Source organism: Hesperophylax consimilis, chromosome 7, assembly GCF_061612785.1.
Source record: "Hesperophylax consimilis isolate HC1 chromosome 7, BYU_Hcon_1.0, whole genome shotgun sequence".
Lineage (NCBI taxonomy): Eukaryota > Metazoa > Arthropoda > Insecta > Trichoptera > Limnephilidae > Hesperophylax > Hesperophylax consimilis.
Genome location: NC_142842.1, coordinates 381,525 through 398,468, shown reverse-complemented (window position 1 = coordinate 398,468; position 16,944 = coordinate 381,525). Strand labels below are relative to the sequence as shown.

Here is a 16,944-nt window from a genome sequence, read left to right as displayed (position 1 = left end):
TTATACTGAACCGTCACGTGAAATGATTACGTTCAAGATCGTAAACCACGTAGACAAACTAGGGTGCACACACTTGAAGGGGTGTGTAATAAAGAGAGGGGCAAGGGCTTGTAAAGACGGCAGGGAAGACATTCCTACCCCGGATATATACATAACCAAAGCCTTATGGAAAAGTTACCTATGGGACTTAAAGAAAATTTATCGTAGAAAGAAGAGAAGGAAAAGTTTGAAGAGAACAGATCATTACAAACCGAATTGCTATCCGTCATTAGTATACATATTCCGACCTAGCCTATCAGCCACACATAGAACCGAATTGCTATCCGTCATTAGTCGGAATATTTATACTAATGACGGATAGCAATTCGGTTCTATGTGTGGCTGATAGGCTACGTCGGAATATTTATACTAATGACGGATAGCAATTCGGTTCTATGTGTGGCTGATACAAAATACATACATTTGCAACATTTAAAAATTGACTTTTCCTAGTAAATTTTACATAAAAAAAAATGGAACATCGATCCGCTCGGCAATGGTAGACGCGCGATGCGGTATCCATGCCGTTCGGGGTCAAAGTTTTCAGGCCGCCTGGGCCGAAATCAATCTATGACGTCCACAAGAATACCTACTCCGAAGTTGAAGCACGCTGAAGCCACGATTATCGAAGTCACCATAGAGGGTAGAGCGCATACCATCATCTCCGTATACTGCACCCAAAGTAACCTAGTGAGAGAAGATCTCAATAAATTGCTCAATCTGGGACCGATTGTTGTGATGGGAGGCGACTTGAACGCCAAACACAACTATTGGAATAACTACAGAGGAAATGCGAACGGAAATACGCTCTTTACACACATGCAGACAAATACCTATTCGATAATGGCGCCCGACAGACCTACGTACTACTCGCAACGATCTAGATATCCGAGTACACTGGACATAGTACTCGAGAAAAATGTCAAGACAATATCTCCACTGCGCACACTAGACGAACTGTCTTCGGACCACCTGCCCGTGAGCTTTACTATAGGCGGCACAACTTCAAGGACCCCCAGAAAACAGCGCAATTACAAGGATGCGAACTGGGAAGGATTCAAAAAAGAAGTCAACGAACGAATTCATCTCACTTCGGGAACTCTGCGCACGCCACAAGAAATCGACGCAGCTACAAGCACTCTCACAGAGATTCTTCAAACAGCACAAGACACACACATTCCTCTCAAAGAAATACATTCATACACGATCAAGCTTCCCGAACACGTTTTATCGCTCATCAAGGACAAAAATCGCCTGCGACGCATGTACCACCGCACGCGTGACGAATACTTCAAGACAGCGTACAACTGCCTGCAGAGGGAAATCAAGACCGAAATCGCAGAACTCAAGCGCGAACTTTGGGACAAAAAAGTTGCGTCGCTCACGCCGAAGGATAATTCCCTATGGAAAATGGCGAGCGCGCTGAGACATAAAGATTACACAATTCCCCCGCTACAGAAATTGAACGGCCCCGGGACGGCGCTATCGCTACAAGAAAAAGCTGAAACACTCGCCGACGGGTTCGAGAGAGCTTACGCCGCTACAGACGGCCTTTCCGACCCGGCTACGGACCGGATCGTAGCTGACTCTCTACGAGATTTGAACGAAGCGGAGCAGACAAACGCTGAAGATATTCATTTCACAACGCCGAGCGAGATTGCGGTCACAATCAAGCGACTCAGAACAAACAAGGCGCCGGGAAGCGATCAAATACACAACATTCTACTCAAACATCTTCCTCAAAAAGCCATCATCTACACAACAAAATTGTTCAATGCCTGCCTCATGACCGGGCATTTCCCCCAGATTTGGAAATCGGCGACCGTGCTGCCTTTCGCAAAGCCGAATAAAGATAGAACGCAACCGACAAGTTACCGGCCGATTAGCCTATTATCTACGCTGAGCAAGGTATTTGAACAAATTATACTCAACAGGCTTGTACCACACCACGACGACAACAAGACTTTGCCAGACGAGCAGTTCGGCTTCAGAAAGAGGCACTCCACGACCCATCAACTCACCAGAGTAGCGGAATTTATCGCAAGAAAATTTAACGAACATCGCTTCACCGCCGCTGCGCTCATCGACCTAGAGAAGGCATTCGACACCGTATGGATTGACGGGCTCGTGCATAAGCTGCACCGCACTAACACGCCCATATACCTAACGAGACTGATACAGGAATACCTAAAGAATAGATCGTTCAGAGTGTTCTTAAGGAACGTGCTATCTTCAATGCGTGAGATTCCAAAAGGCGTGCCGCAAGGAAGTTTACTGGGACCATTTCTCTTCATTCTATTCACCTACGACATCCCCCGAGACGAGAGATGCAATCTGTCTATCTACGCAGATGACGTCAAACTATACGTTTCTTCGCTGAAAGCGAACATGGCCGCGATTTACCTACAGAGAGCGCTCGACGCGCTCGTAGAGTATTACAAGAAATGGCGCCTGAAACTGAACGAGGCGAAAACCGAAGCCATCATGTTTACGAGAAAACGTATAAATAGAAAACCTGACTTCAACATCGAAATGGGAGGACACAGCATTGAATGGAAAGATGAAGTTACATATCTCGGCCTGACCATGGACTCCCGCCTCAACTGGAAATCTCACCAAGCGAAAATGCACGCGCGCACGCGACAAGCGATCGGCATGATGAAGCCAATTTTCAATAGACGGAGTCCGCTACTTCCCAAAACCAAACTCCTCATCTACTACTCGCTCATTCGTCCGGTACTCTCTTATGCGATTCCCGTATGGAGCAGCATCTCACACACAGACCACAAGAATCTACAGACACTTCAAAATCTCTGCATTAAAATCACATACAACACGAGACTCAGAACAAACTTGAAGAGATTACACGAACGAGAACAAATTCCAACTCTATACGAATTCACACACAGACTGACTGAACGCTTTTACAAATCACTCACACTTAGTAAAAATCAACTAATACGAGACATAGGACAATACAATGCTCCGAGCGACTTGACATTCAGATACACACATAGACTACCAAAACATTTTTTTTTTTTTCATTTTCTAGATTCTTATATTCCATGAAGTGGTGAATCATTTAAATTTACTGAATTTAAAGTTAATGTTCTTTATACAAATAGAACGGCGTCATATGCGCCTCACAATTTTTACCTCATATGGGTTTATTCAAATATTACCTGGCTTTTATAGACTTAGAGGCCTTGTATTTTCTCGGTAGGGAAAAAATTTGTTACCTAAAAACCCTACTAAAATTGCATGTATCATCATCCAGCATCAGCACCAGCAGCGACCTACAGCGGCCATATACTACATACGTGTCTGTTTGTGTTGTGTTGGGAAGGGGGAGGAAATTTTGGCTGCGCCCTTTTGTTGGAATCCTTCCGCATTTGCCGTTGGGAGTAAGGAAAATCGCAGAAAACCTTACCCAGGAAGGAGCGGCCGAACGTCAACTTGAAACGTTTGCGGCCTTCAGTAACATCGGTATATGATGTCCTGCATTTTTGAGATGTGTGTGTGTGTGTCTGTTTTTATGTAAATATATACTTATGGGAAGATAGAAAATAAACATACATATACATACAAATTATAAAATATTATATAAATATATAAATAGATATATAAACGTTATATATTTAGGAAGGGAGTCGGGAGTTCAGGAAATACCTACTGCTCGCTATTCGTCCGCGTCTAATTCTGGTATGTGCCATATGTGGTCATGGTCCATGAGGATGTGTTTCGGTAGTCTATGTGTGTATCTGAATGTCAAGTCGCTCGGAGCATTGTATTGTCCTATGTCTCGTATAAGTTGATTTTTACTAAGTGTGAGTGATTTGTAAAAGCGTTCAGTCAGTCTGTGTGTGAATTCGTATAGAGTTGGAATTTGTTCTCGTTCGTGTAATCTCTTCAAGTTTGTTCTGAGTCTTGTGTTGTATGTGATTTTAATGCAGAGATTTTGAAGTGTCTGTAGATTCTTGTGGTCTGAGTGTGAGATGCTGCTCCATACGGGAATCGCATAAGAGAGTACTGGACGAATGAGCGAGTAGTAGACGAGGAGTTTGGTTTTGGGAAGTAGCGGACTCCGTCTATTGAAAATTGGCTTCATCATGCCGATCGCTTGTCGCGTGCGCGTGTGTATCTTCGCTTGGTGAGATTTCCAGTTGAGGCGGGAGTCCATGGTCAGGCCCAGATATGTCACTTCATCTTTCCATTCTATGCTGTGTCCTCCTATTTCGATGTTAAAGTCAGGTGTTCTGTTTACACGTTTTCTCGTGAACATGATGGCTTCAGTTTTCGCCTCGTTCAGTTTCAGGCGCCATTTTTTGTAGTATTCTACGAGCGCATCGAGCGCCCTCTGTAGGTAAATAGCGGCCATATTCGCTTTCAGCGAGGAAACGTATAGTTTGACGTCATCAGCGTAGATAGACAGATTGCATCTCTCGTCTCGGGGGATGTCGAAGGTAAACAGAATGAAGAGAAATGGTCCAAGTAAACTTCCTTGCGGCACGCCTTTTGGAATCTCACGCATTGAAGATAGCACGTTCCTTATGAACACTCTGAACGATCTATTCTTTAGGTATTCCTGTATCAGTCTCGTTAGGTATATGGGCGTGTTAGTGCGGTGCAGTTTATGCACGAGCCCGTCAATCCATACTGTGTCGAATGCCTTCTCTAGGTCGATGAGCGCAGCGGCGGTGAAGCGATGTTCGTTAAATTTTCTTGCGATAAATTCCGCTACTCTGGTGAGTTGATGGGTCGTGGAGTGCCTCTTTCTGAAGCCGAACTGCTCGTCTGGCAACGTTTTGTTGTCGTCGTGGTGTGGTACAAGCCTGTTGAGTATAATTTGTTCAAATACCTTGCTCAGCGTAGATAATAGGCTAATCGGCCGGTAACTTGTCGGCTGCGTTCTATCTTTATTCGGCTTTGCGAAAGGCAGCACGGTCGCCGATTTCCAAATCTGGGGGAAATGCCCGGTCATGAGGCAGGCATTGAACAATTTTGTTGTGTAGATGATGGCTTTTTGAGGGAGATGTTTGAGTAAAATGTTATGAATTTGATCGCTTCCCGGCGCCTTGTTTGTTCTCAATCGCCTGATTGTGACTGCAATCTCGCTTGGCGTAGCAAGGTGAATATCTTCAGCGTTTGTTTGCTCTGCTTCCCTCAAGTCTCGTAGAGAGTCTTCTACGATCCGGTCTGTAGCCGGGTCGGAAAGGCCGTCTGTAGCGGCGTAGGCTCTCTCGAACCCGTCGGCGAGTGTTTCAGCTTTTTCTTGTAGCGAAAGCGCCGTCCCGGGGCCGTTCAATTTCTGTAGCGGGGGGATTGTGAAGTCTTTATGTCGCAGCGCGCTTGCCATTTTCCATAGGGAATTATCCTTCGGCGTGAGTGATGCGACTTTTTTGTCCCAAAGTTCGCGCTTGAGTTCTGCGATTTCGGTCTTGATTTCCCTCTGCAGGCAGTTATACGCTGTCTTGAAATATTCGTCGCGTGTGCGGTGAAACATGCGTCGCAGGCGATTTTTCTCCTTGATGAGCGATAGAACGTACTCGGGAAGCTTGATCGTGTATGGGTGTATTTCTTTGAGAGGAATGTGTGTATCTTGTGCTGTTTGAAGAATCTCTGTGAGAGTGCTTGTAGCTGCGTCGATTTCTTGTGGCGTGCGCAGAGTTCCCGAAGTGAGATGAATTCGTTCGTTGACTTCTTTTTTGAATCCTTCCCAGTTCGCATCCTTGTAATTGCGCTGTTTTCTGGGGGTCCTTGAAGTTGTGCCGCCTATAGTAAAGCTCACGGGCAGGTGGTCCGAAGACAGTTCGTCTAGTGTGCGCAGTGGAGATATTGTCTTGACATTTTTCTCGAGTACTATGTCCAGTGTACTCGGATATCTAGATCGTTGCGAGTAGTACGTAGGTCTGTCGGGCGCCATTATCGAATAGGTATTTGTCTGCATGTGTGTAAAGAGCGTATTTCCGTTCGCATTTCCTCTGTAGTTATTCCAATAGTTGTGTTTGGCGTTCAAGTCGCCTCCCATCACAACAATCGGTCCCAGATTGAGCAATTTATTGAGATCTTCTCTCACTAGGTTACTTTGGGTGCAGTATACGGAGATGATGGTATGCGCTCTACCCTCTATGGTGACTTCGATAATCGTGGCTTCAGCGTGCTTCAACTTCGGAGTAGGTATTCTTGTGGACGTCATAGATTGCCGAACGAATATTGCGGTTCCTCCGCCTGATCTTCCTTGTCGATCGTCACGATAAATCTCGAAACCTTGCACTCTCAGCGGTACGCTTGGATTCAAGTGAGATTCTGATAGGAGAATAATGTCGGTGTGTAATTCGTTTGCCAAAGCGAGCAGTTCGTCTGTCTTGTTGCGCACGCTAAATGCGTTCCATACGAGGACTTTCACCGTCTCGGTATTAGGCATCGAGGGTGTCTAGGAGCTCAATCAGGATGACGAGCTTGTCTGCTCTTGTTGCGCAGCGGGCGAGCTGTGATCGCATCCTCAGGAGGCCTTGGAGTAGGGCCATCAAGTCCAGGTTATCTTCAGAAGAGGTGGACGCGCGCACGGGCTCCTGCTGTGGGCGGGGTTGTGGGGGCGGCGCGGTCTCGCGCTGCTCTTGGGCGGGGGCGGTGCCTCCGGCTACGTTGGCCCATGTGCGTCCATCCGTCCTCGGCTGAGGAGGTGGCCTGCTCGGGTTCTGTTCTGCCGGCGGTCGTTGGGCCCTTCTGGCAGGTCGCTGCTGTATTGAGGCGACGTACGCTACCCGCTTGGGGCAGCCTCTGTAGTTGGCGGGATGCGGGCCTGAGCAGTTGCAGCATGCGGCGGGCTCATCTCTCGTCTTCTTGGGGCATTCTGCCGAAGCATGCTCCAGTAAGCATTTTACGCACCTTGCTGTGTGCGAGCAGTTTCGGGACCCATGCCCGAAGTCTTGGCACCTGTAGCACTGGGTGCCGTGCTGTAAATGGTTGCTCCTGTGCTTCTGGAGGCGAATGCGGCAGTGGCACAGGTATTTGACGGCCGCGCGCAGCTGTCCCATGTTAACTTCCTTGTTGAAGTGTGCTAAGTATAAGGGATACTCGATTGAGGCTGTCATCTTGACCACCTTCACAGCTGGGAATCCCTGCGACTCCAGATCCGCCGCGATGTCTTCCACTTCGACGAGCGGCAGGCCCTTGATGACGGCCTTTTTCATCTTTTCTGCTTCGGCCGTGAATGTATGGAAGCCGCGAGCCTCCGCCCGCAGTCCATTGGTGAGGGCGCGATGGTCCTCCATCGTGCGCACGAAGATGTTGGCCGTGCCGCCCCTGTTATACCTGAAAGTAAAATGCTTACCAGCCCCCAGATGTCCTTGCACCGCAGCTGTGATCTGCGCGTGCGTCATGTTCCCCAGGGTCATCACAACCGGGGGAACGCGGTCTCTCCTGCCGGTACCTGCGGGAGAGAAATTATTATTAGTATTGGCACGCTTTATACGCGGCGCGCCGGCGCCTTCGCTTACCTCGGGCAACTCATTAAATCGGTTGCCACACTGGAGCGGTTGTGGTCCCCGTGGGGACATGGGCCTCTTCACGGGGTTGGACGGCCTCATCCAGCCTCCATCCTGGGGGGCAGCCGTCTCCATCGGCTGCTGCGGTCTCGGGGGCGCCACGTAGGCCGACGCTGGGCCTATCGGGGGGCGCGTGGGGGCAGGACTGGGTCCTGCTGCCCTAGAGGGGCCTGCTACGGGCTCCGTCATCTCCGTTTCATCGGGCGTGGTGGCAGTCGTGGTGGTGGATGGTCTCCGGGTCCTTGGGTCCTCGGGGCGGGGCTGTGGTGCGGGGACCGTATAGCGCACGGTCCCGGTCTTCTTACGCAGCGCAATTTGATGGGCGCCGGGCGGTACCACGACCGGGGAGTCCTCGTGGTCAGCGGGGAGCATCCTCGTCGGGAACATCTTGATTGGTGGTAGTCGGTGCCTCCTTTTAAAAAGGGAGCACGTCTCGGGTGCTTGCGGGCGGTTTGCGGGGGCCAGCGTGGATCTGCGTTGGTTGAGTGTTTTTTGCGTGAAAAGTGTTGCCTTGAAAAAGGCAGTTGGGGGCGCGAGCGCCTGCTCGGGGGGGCCGGCGGGATTCCTCCGGCCGGCAAAAGTAGCGGGGCCTGGCTGTGAGCTCACAAGCCAGACAAAAAGACTTTCGTGGTTATGTCACAAACCACAAAAAACTATCTCCTCAATCTATCTATCTCTATCTATATCTATATCCATCGACTACCAAAACACATCCTCATGGACCATGACCACATATGGCACATACCAGAACTAGACGCGGACGAATAGCGAGCAGTAGGTATTTCCTAAACTCCCGACCTTCTTCCCAAATATATAATGTTTATATATCTATTTATATAATATTTTATAATTTGTATGTATATGTATGTTTATTTTCTATCTTCCCATAAGTATATATTAACATAAAAACAGACACACACACACACATCTCAAAAATGCAGGACATCATATACCGATGTTACTGAAGGCCGCAAACGTTTCAAGTTGACGTTCGGCCGCTCCTTCCTGGGTAAGGTTTTCTGCGATTTTCCTTACTCCCAACGGCAAATGCGGAAGGACTCCAACAAAAGGGCGCAGCCAAAATTTCCTCCCCATTCCCAACACAACACAAACAGACACGTATGTAGTATATGGCCGCTGTAGGTCGCCGCTGGTGCTGATGCTGGATGATGATACATGCAATTTTAGTAGGGTTTTTAGGTAACAAATTTTTTCCCTACCGAGAAAATACAAGGCCTCTAAGTCTATAAAAGCCAGGTAATATTTGAATAAACCCATATGAGGTAAAAATTGTGAGGCGCATATGACGCCGTTCTATTTGTATAAAGAACATTAACTTTAAATTCAGTAAATTTAAATGATTCACCACTTCATGGAATATAAGAATCTAGAAAATGAAAAAAAAAAAAAAAAATGCCTGGGCCGAAAATTGGAACAAAATGACCAGTGGCGGGGAGTGGTGATTTTGCCAGTGGCGTGGGGTAGGCACATTTTATAAATGTAAAACAGATTTTATGAAATTAAATAATGTGGTCAACTACGTCCGTTACAGTCGGAATATGTATACTAATGACGGATAGCAATTCGGTTCTATGTGTGGCTGATAGGCTACGTCGGAATATGTATACTAATGACGGATGGCAATTCGGTTCTATGTGTGGCTGATAGGCTACGTCGGAATCTGTATACTAATGTCGGATAGCAATTCGGGACTATCTTATTTATTATTATAAATGTTATTGTAACGAGTTTTTGTAGTACCTACCTAGTTATTGGGTTTTTCATTTTTAGCAACACAAACCGGTTGACATTTCCTATTCAATGTGATACACATGTCTTATAGCGACTTCCATAAGTAAGAACGTTTTATTTGAATGTATTTGGCATGGTTTTAAAATATCAGATAGCAAATCGGATAACGTGGTACAGCATTGAATTAATGTAAAAGCATGGTATCATTTTTAGTTAATCCCTCGATTCGCTACTGCTAGTCAATATCAAATTTACCAGATATTCTTCCATTCTATCACTTTTTATCGTAAGTTCACATACGCCTAGACATGTTTTATTATTGAATATATTTTCATCTACCCCACGCAGATTCTGAAGAAGTTAACACGTCAGCACAAATAAAGGCGAAAACGGCAGAAGAAATACGATAGAAATGAAAATATGACGTAAGACACAGACGTCATGAATCATGTCCATAGAATGTAGAGTAGAGTGGATGATTCATTTATAGCGATAATTCGATTTTCAGGAGTGATTCCTGTTGCAAATTAGAGATAAGGAAGTATTTCAGTTAAAAATATTATATTAGACTAAAACTCGGCCAAGGTAGTTGCTGTTGATTTTTATTTTTGGAGATAAGATTTTTACAAGTTAACACTGTAGAATTAGGCTGTTCTGTAATGTAATCTGATTTCGAATGCCAAATTGCTGTTTTTCCGTTAGATTCCATTAAATTTTCTTTTTTATTAGGTAACTGGAATGTTTCAGTTTCTGCAAAAAGAAAAATATATTTCCATACTACTACTTGAAAATTTTAATAACTAAGTAAAATTAACAAATTTAAAGTTTTTTATGGATGAGATTAGATTATTTGTTCAACATTATTTTATACAAATGAATGGAAAGATTTTTAAATTTCTCTTCGAATAATGTATCTACAAAAACTCGACAGACCGTAGATTTAAAATATGCTTCTTTTCACACCGAATCCCATATGGAAACTATATAGGGACCCGTATTCACTCGACCGATTGGTATCATATATAACAATAACTTATATCACAACACAGGCTAGCCGCTAGCTTAGTGGGGCAGGTTATGAGAATCCTCAACAAATTGTTATGTATTCTGTTTATAGTTGCAAATTTATTATTATTTTTGTTATATAGCCAATGAATCCACCAAAATTTCACCGTTTATCCCATATTTATAGTTTATATAAATTTGACATATTGTGGCAAGCGATCGCTCAAAAGATTGGATATATGTAAATCGTGGATACGAAAAATCTATGCTTTACCCGATCTTTCTTATCATGCTTACGATTTCACGCAGATAGTTACCATTAGAGAGGAAATAATATTTTGAGACAGTAGGTGTTAAGATTTCAGGTACTGAAATATTAATATTGGTGCTTGTCACCCTAATGGGTGTGGCAACATTTATTTTGTGTTAGCGATTGCCGGGGCAATTTCGTATTGCCACGGATTTTTAATCCTTCTTCTCTTGTTACCATCCGTCTTGGGCGGGTCGTTTTTTGACAAAACGGCAGAGCTGCCAGGTTTTCACTTACATGTGGGTTATAAAACCACGGAGAGAGATAGCAATATTGGGCTCACCGTACATGAGCTGCCCTACGGGTCTTTTTTATTGTTTTAAATAAAGACCAATATTCAAGAGCTGGAGTTATTATTGAAGAGTTACTCCAGTCACACTTCCTTTGGAATCTGGTGATACCACGCCGGATTGCTCTGTCAGGAGAGTGAAGTTGAGATCCTGATCATTGATCCATCGAGCCGGATTATTATTATTTGGATTGATCCATTTGAGACGGACGATCATTATTTGGAGTGGTTCAGTCGGGCCTCATCATCATCGGGAGTGGTCCAGTCGACGTCCTCATCACCATCATTGGATTGATCAAGCGAGCCTCATCACGACGCTCGCATGCACAGCAAATCAGGTTGTAGCCTTCCTTTCATTGTCCTTTCAAATTCCATTTAAAAAAGCTAAAAATCTGTGTAGATGCCACATTATTTCGTATTGATTATATCGAATTATATTCGGGTGTTCATAATCAGATGCTTTCAAAATAGCATAAATTTGTTGGTGATAATAATTTTTTATTGTTGTATTCTGCCAAATAACTTTGCTTTGCCTACCTACATATCTAGCCACGCGTTTGCAAGGTTCTTCCTTGCATGCCATAGTATTTTGATTGGTTTCTCTATAATCCATAGTATTATTTTGTTTACGTCAAAACGTCAAACTGCCGTTTCGAGTTGTGTATTAAGTTTTTAAACCAGGTTATTGTGTTATTCGTTTCTAAAAAATGGAACTCGACAAGTTGGTTAGACAGCGCGGGGTTTGAAAGGTTCATTAACGAGATTTGAAACCTATTTAAGCAACGAAAATGATATTAGGCCCAGCGTATTGTCGTCGAGATTAGATGCCATCAAACCTTCTCTTATAGAATTCTCCAAAATTCAGCTGGAGATTGATTTATTGAATAAATCAGAAGATCATGACGCGAGGGATAATTTTGAAGGTACATATTTTAATGTAATTGCATTAGGACAGGAAATATTATCAAAATTTAAGAAGATTGAAAATGTCCCGATTACATCAGTGAATTTACCACCAATCTCAATACCAATTTTTTCAGGTGATAATCATAAATGGTTGACTTTTAAAAACTCGTTCATTGCCCTAATTCATGATAACAGTAAATTAAATAATGTTCAGAAATTTCATTACCTTATTAGTTATGTGTCCGGAGACGCACTTGATTTGATTAGTTCTCTAGAAATCACCGGGGATAATTATAGTGCAGCCTGGACAATGCTTATTTCAAGATACGAAAATGTCAGACTTATAGCAAATAGACATTTGAATTTCTTATTTAATGTTACACCGTTAAAACGACAGAATCATCATGAATTTCGAAATTTAATTGATCAAGCAAACATTCATTTGAGAGCTTTACATAATTTAAAGCTTCCAACAGAACATTGGGACACATTAATTATACATATTCTAACCTCAAAGTTAGATAATCACACACGTAGCCTGTGGGAATCCATGGAGTGCGATAAAGTTTATCCTACGTTCGAGCAGTTTAGCAATTTTATTTCACAAAGGTCGCAGATCCTGGAAACTATCCAAGGTGATAATGGTGGAATGCAACAGAAAGCGGAACCAGTTGCAACAAAACCAAAGTTTTTTAATTTTAAGGAAAGGAATCCTACGAACAAGGTTACTTTAGCGTCAAGCAACGTTAATTGTATGCTGTGTAATGACAGCCATTTCATTTATTCTTGTAAAATATTTGTTAACAAAGAACCAGCGGCACGAAGAAAGTTCGTTTCAGAGAGGAATTTATGTTATAACTGCCTAAAACCGGGGCACCCTTCAAAGGTGTGCAGGTGGAAGGAAAAATGCAGTGTTTGTGATCGAAAACATCACACTCTGTTACATATCAATACTGATAATGTACAAGCGGGTACTTCAACTGGCAAGGGTCAGTCGGAGGCACCAGTAAATTTAGCATGTCATAGCGACATGAACGGGCGAGAAATTTTACTATCTACCGTAATAGTAAAAATAGAAGACGCGTACGGTGGAACACACAAAATACGCGCACTTTTGGATTCGGGTTCAATGTCTAATTTTATTACAAAAAAGATTAAATTTGCATTGTACAAAATTGAACATACCTGTTTCAGGTTTGCATAATAATTTAATTCATGTAAAGGAAACAGTTGACATTAAATTTAAATCATTATGTTCTCAATACGAGGATGATATATCTTGTTTGGTATTAGATGAGATTTCTTGCAATCTTCCACAGACCGTGATTAACCCAAAAATGTTGAACATTCCAGACGGTGTCCGGTTAGCTGATCCGCAGTTTTACCAGCCAGCTTCTATTGATATGCTGATCGGAGCAGAGATTTTCTGGCAGGTGCTTCGTTCGGATCAGATACAGTTAGGAAAGGGTAAACCTACATTGCATCGAACGGAACTAGGCTGGATAATATCAGGAGCTGTACAGAGTCGTCATAATACGAGGCCAGTTAAAGTTTGTCATATTTCATTAAATTCTTTGCAGAACCAAATAGAAAGGTTTTGGAAGGTTGAAGAAACCGAAAATAGTAAGCATCACTCTCTGGAAGATAGTGAATGTGAAAGGATTTTAGAAAGCACGCATAAACGCGATGCAAACGGTAGATTTGTAGTCAACTTACCGTTTAAATCTAACCTATCTCAATTAGGAGATTCATTTAGTATTGCTAAAGGTAGATTAGCGTCAATGGGAAGGAAATTCTTAAGACAACCTAGTTTAAAGGAACAATACTCGGAATTTATTGATGAGTATCTTGCGTTAGGTCACATGACTGAATGTGAACCTCCAAAACGCGATGAAATTACTTATTATTTACCACATCACGCTGTATTTAAAGAAGCAAGCACAACTACTAAAATTCTTGTTGTTTTTGACGGGTCGGCTAAACCCGCTCGAGGGATTTCTTTGAATCGCGCTCTAATGATTGGGCCCACCATTCAAAATGATATATTTTGTCACTTGGTATTTTTCAGAATAACATCTCAGCAGTTGAAATCATCTTCATTATGGTGGTCAGGACCACCATGGCTCACGTCCGACGAGGATAAGTGGCCACGTTCTACATTTGATACTCCCACGGAGTTGCCAGAAACGGCGAGGATAGTTTTGGTTACTAGTAGTCCTGTCGATTGGGAAATATTTAATAATTATTCTTCATTAAGACGACTGAGGCGCGTAGTTGCTTATTTGTTACGTTTCACACATAACTGTTCTAAACCAAAACCGATGCGGGTCGACGAGCTTTCTGTAATTGAGCTGGAACATGCCATGCATGTATTGATTTTGAACGCTCAGCGATTCGCATTTCGTGATGAAATAGCTTTTTTGAGTAATGGAAGATTTGTATCTAGGCGGAGCAAGGTAAAGGCACTAAATCCTTTTATGCAGGATGGGTTATTGTGTGTTGGAGGTCGACTATCACAATCTGATATTACCTCGGTCTCTCAAAAACATCCAAATTTGTTACCACAAAATCATAAGTTGACGGACTTAATAATAACCTATCTGCATTATGACAATTTACATTTAGGATGTAATGCTCTGCTCGCATTACTGCGTTTACGTTTTTGGCCAATATTTGGTAAAAACGCAGTAAGGCGAGCACGGCATAAATGTATTGTATGTTTCCGAGTCCGTCCGCGCGAGTGTCGCCAGCTCATGGGTGACCTTCCTGCTGACTGATTCCGAATCCAATGACCATTTTATGTAACCGGCATAGATTATGCAGGTCCAATTTTAATTAAGTCTGGTTTAACCAGAAATGCTAAAAGTTTAGTCTTACATATGTTTATTTTTTTGTTTTGTTTTTTCTCCGAAGGCAATTCACCTAGAATTAGTGATTGATTTAATTTCAATGGCATTTATGAATGCATTGAAAAAATTTATAGCTAGGAGGGGTAAACCCTCACGACTTCAGTGATAATGGAATTAACTTTACAGGTAGTTATTGGAACTTACTAAAATGGTTGATTTTTTGAAGGCATGAATACCATACAAATACAGATTGAGGCTTGTTTAAATTCCCATCCTCTGACTCCATTAACATCTTATCCAAATGAAGCGTCCTCATTCTTTCACCCTTCCTTTAAGGCGACAACCTGGTATTGCCTGAGCTTGATATTCATCATCTGCCTACAAACAGGCTTAATATTTACCAAAAGATATCTACCGTTGTTCAATCTTTTTGGCACAGATGGAGCCGGGAATACCTAGCAGAATTGCAGAACCGAGTCAAATGGCAAGAAGGACGTCAACGCAGTTTACAGCCTGGTGACATGGTCATCATCAAAGACAACCAACTACCTCCGCAGTACTGGAGGATGGCGCGAGTGACGGAGATCCACCCTGGTCAAGACGGACGCGTCCGCGTCGTCTCCTTGAGGACGGCCAGAGGTGTCACCAAAAGAGCCGTGACACAGCTCTGTCTACTTCCCATGGAGGATCCTTCCTCCAACCTGGATTAAGAACCAATTACAACACTAAAAGTGATGTTATGTGTAAATCAAAATGCCGTCAGGCTCAACAGTGCCAAGTGATAAGCTATTTTCTCATAAGTGGGTGCAGCGCACCAGAAGTTTCTACGTTATTAGACTTTTATTTTTTAATGTCAAGTCTGACATAGGGTTATATACGTTGTTATAAGTTTTTTTTGTTATTATTTTGATATCCATATATTGAATATTGTTTATTTTTGTATGTGAACTTGTTGGGTATATTCTGAAAACCAATGTTGCAATCTCTTCCTACATTATTTTATGAAAAACGACTATTCCTTAATACTCGTTTTGGGGCGGGAATATGTTAAGATTTCAGGTACTGAAATATTAATATTGGTTCTTGTCACTCTAATGGGTGTGGCAACATTTATTTTGTGTTAGCAATTGCCGGGGCAATTTCGTATTGCCACGGATTTTTAATCCTTCTTCTCTTGTTACCATCCGTCTTGGGCGGTCGTTTTTTGGCAAAACGGCAGAGCTGCCAGGTTTTCACTTACATGTGGTTTATAAAACCGCGGAGAGAGATAGCAATATTGGGCTCACCGTACATGAGCTGCCCTACGGGTCCTATTTATTGTTTAAGAGTGCACTTTCCCTAGCAGAATTTGAGAATTGCCTCTACGGCACTTGTAATACTTTGTGAGATTGCCTATAGGGGTCGTCACTTCAAGAAAAATAATATTATGTCCTGAATTCGAGACATCTATTAACACGACTCCAAACTAAATCTACTTTTACAAACGTGAAATAAGATCAACTCGTGTCAGCTGCCAACAGCAGAATGGCACAATACAAAGGAAGTCAAACTGTGGGGTATTTCAGAATCCATAAATTATTATTTTTTTTAATTTTATAATAATGTGTAATATGTAAAAAAATATAATTTTATAAAATCAATATATATAAGTTTATCTATACAGGGTGTCCGGGGGTAAAGTTCAAAAACTTCAGGAGGTTTCAAGGAGGAGGAGAAATTTCATTTTTTTTTCCTTAATATACTTTTTTCTATACAATCAATTAAAATTTTTTATCCGAAAACTAGCTTAAAACGTTAAAATTTCAAAAAATCGTCTTTTTTAATTGTACTATCATGTAGAATCACCTTCCTTGCACATTTAAACCCCGGACATATTGTATAAAAAATATATATATATTATCTACTTTTGTACATTTATATAAATTATATAGATGTATACGTTTTTTATACTTATCATATTTTGTATTATGAAGATAATTTATACATTTTTAAGCTTTTTTATCAGGGTGTGGGCCATTAGTGTCTCAAGGATTTAAATATAAATCAGAAGACAGTTTTGTAATGATTTATTTATTCATTTAAACAATTCAATAATTATGAGAGTAATAAAACATGTATGAATCATAAAATTACATTCCAACATATATTTTTAATGATGCACCTACTCTCACAAAAAAGCGGTCGGAATAAGGAGAATAAAGATGCACCATCGACACCTTCTTTTTTTATCAACCAACTGCAATCCAT

The 16,944-nt window shown here is 42.4% G+C and overlaps 2 protein-coding genes and 1 long non-coding RNA gene across 3 annotated transcripts in view; 2 read left to right on the top strand and 1 right to left on the bottom strand.

Moving 5' to 3' along the window:
- LOC149422101 (uncharacterized) overlaps nt 1-16,944 on the bottom strand; it is a 592,400-nt gene that overhangs the window by 308,962 nt on the left and 266,494 nt on the right. The gene's annotated exons all lie outside the window — the stretch shown is intronic.
- Nucleotides 11,650-13,296, top strand: LOC149422103 (uncharacterized; the record flags this gene model as incomplete). Its single annotated transcript, XM_089633514.1, has 4 exons — nt 11,650-11,667; nt 12,246-12,572; nt 12,837-12,972; nt 13,142-13,296. Coding segments are annotated over exons 1-4 (636 nt in total), but the record flags the coding sequence as incomplete, so codon positions are not given.
- LOC149422102 (uncharacterized) lies at nt 13,298-15,720 on the top strand. Its single transcript, XR_016302389.1, has 2 exons — nt 13,298-13,315; nt 15,137-15,720. It is a non-coding gene; the product is annotated as an uncharacterized LOC149422102 (long non-coding RNA).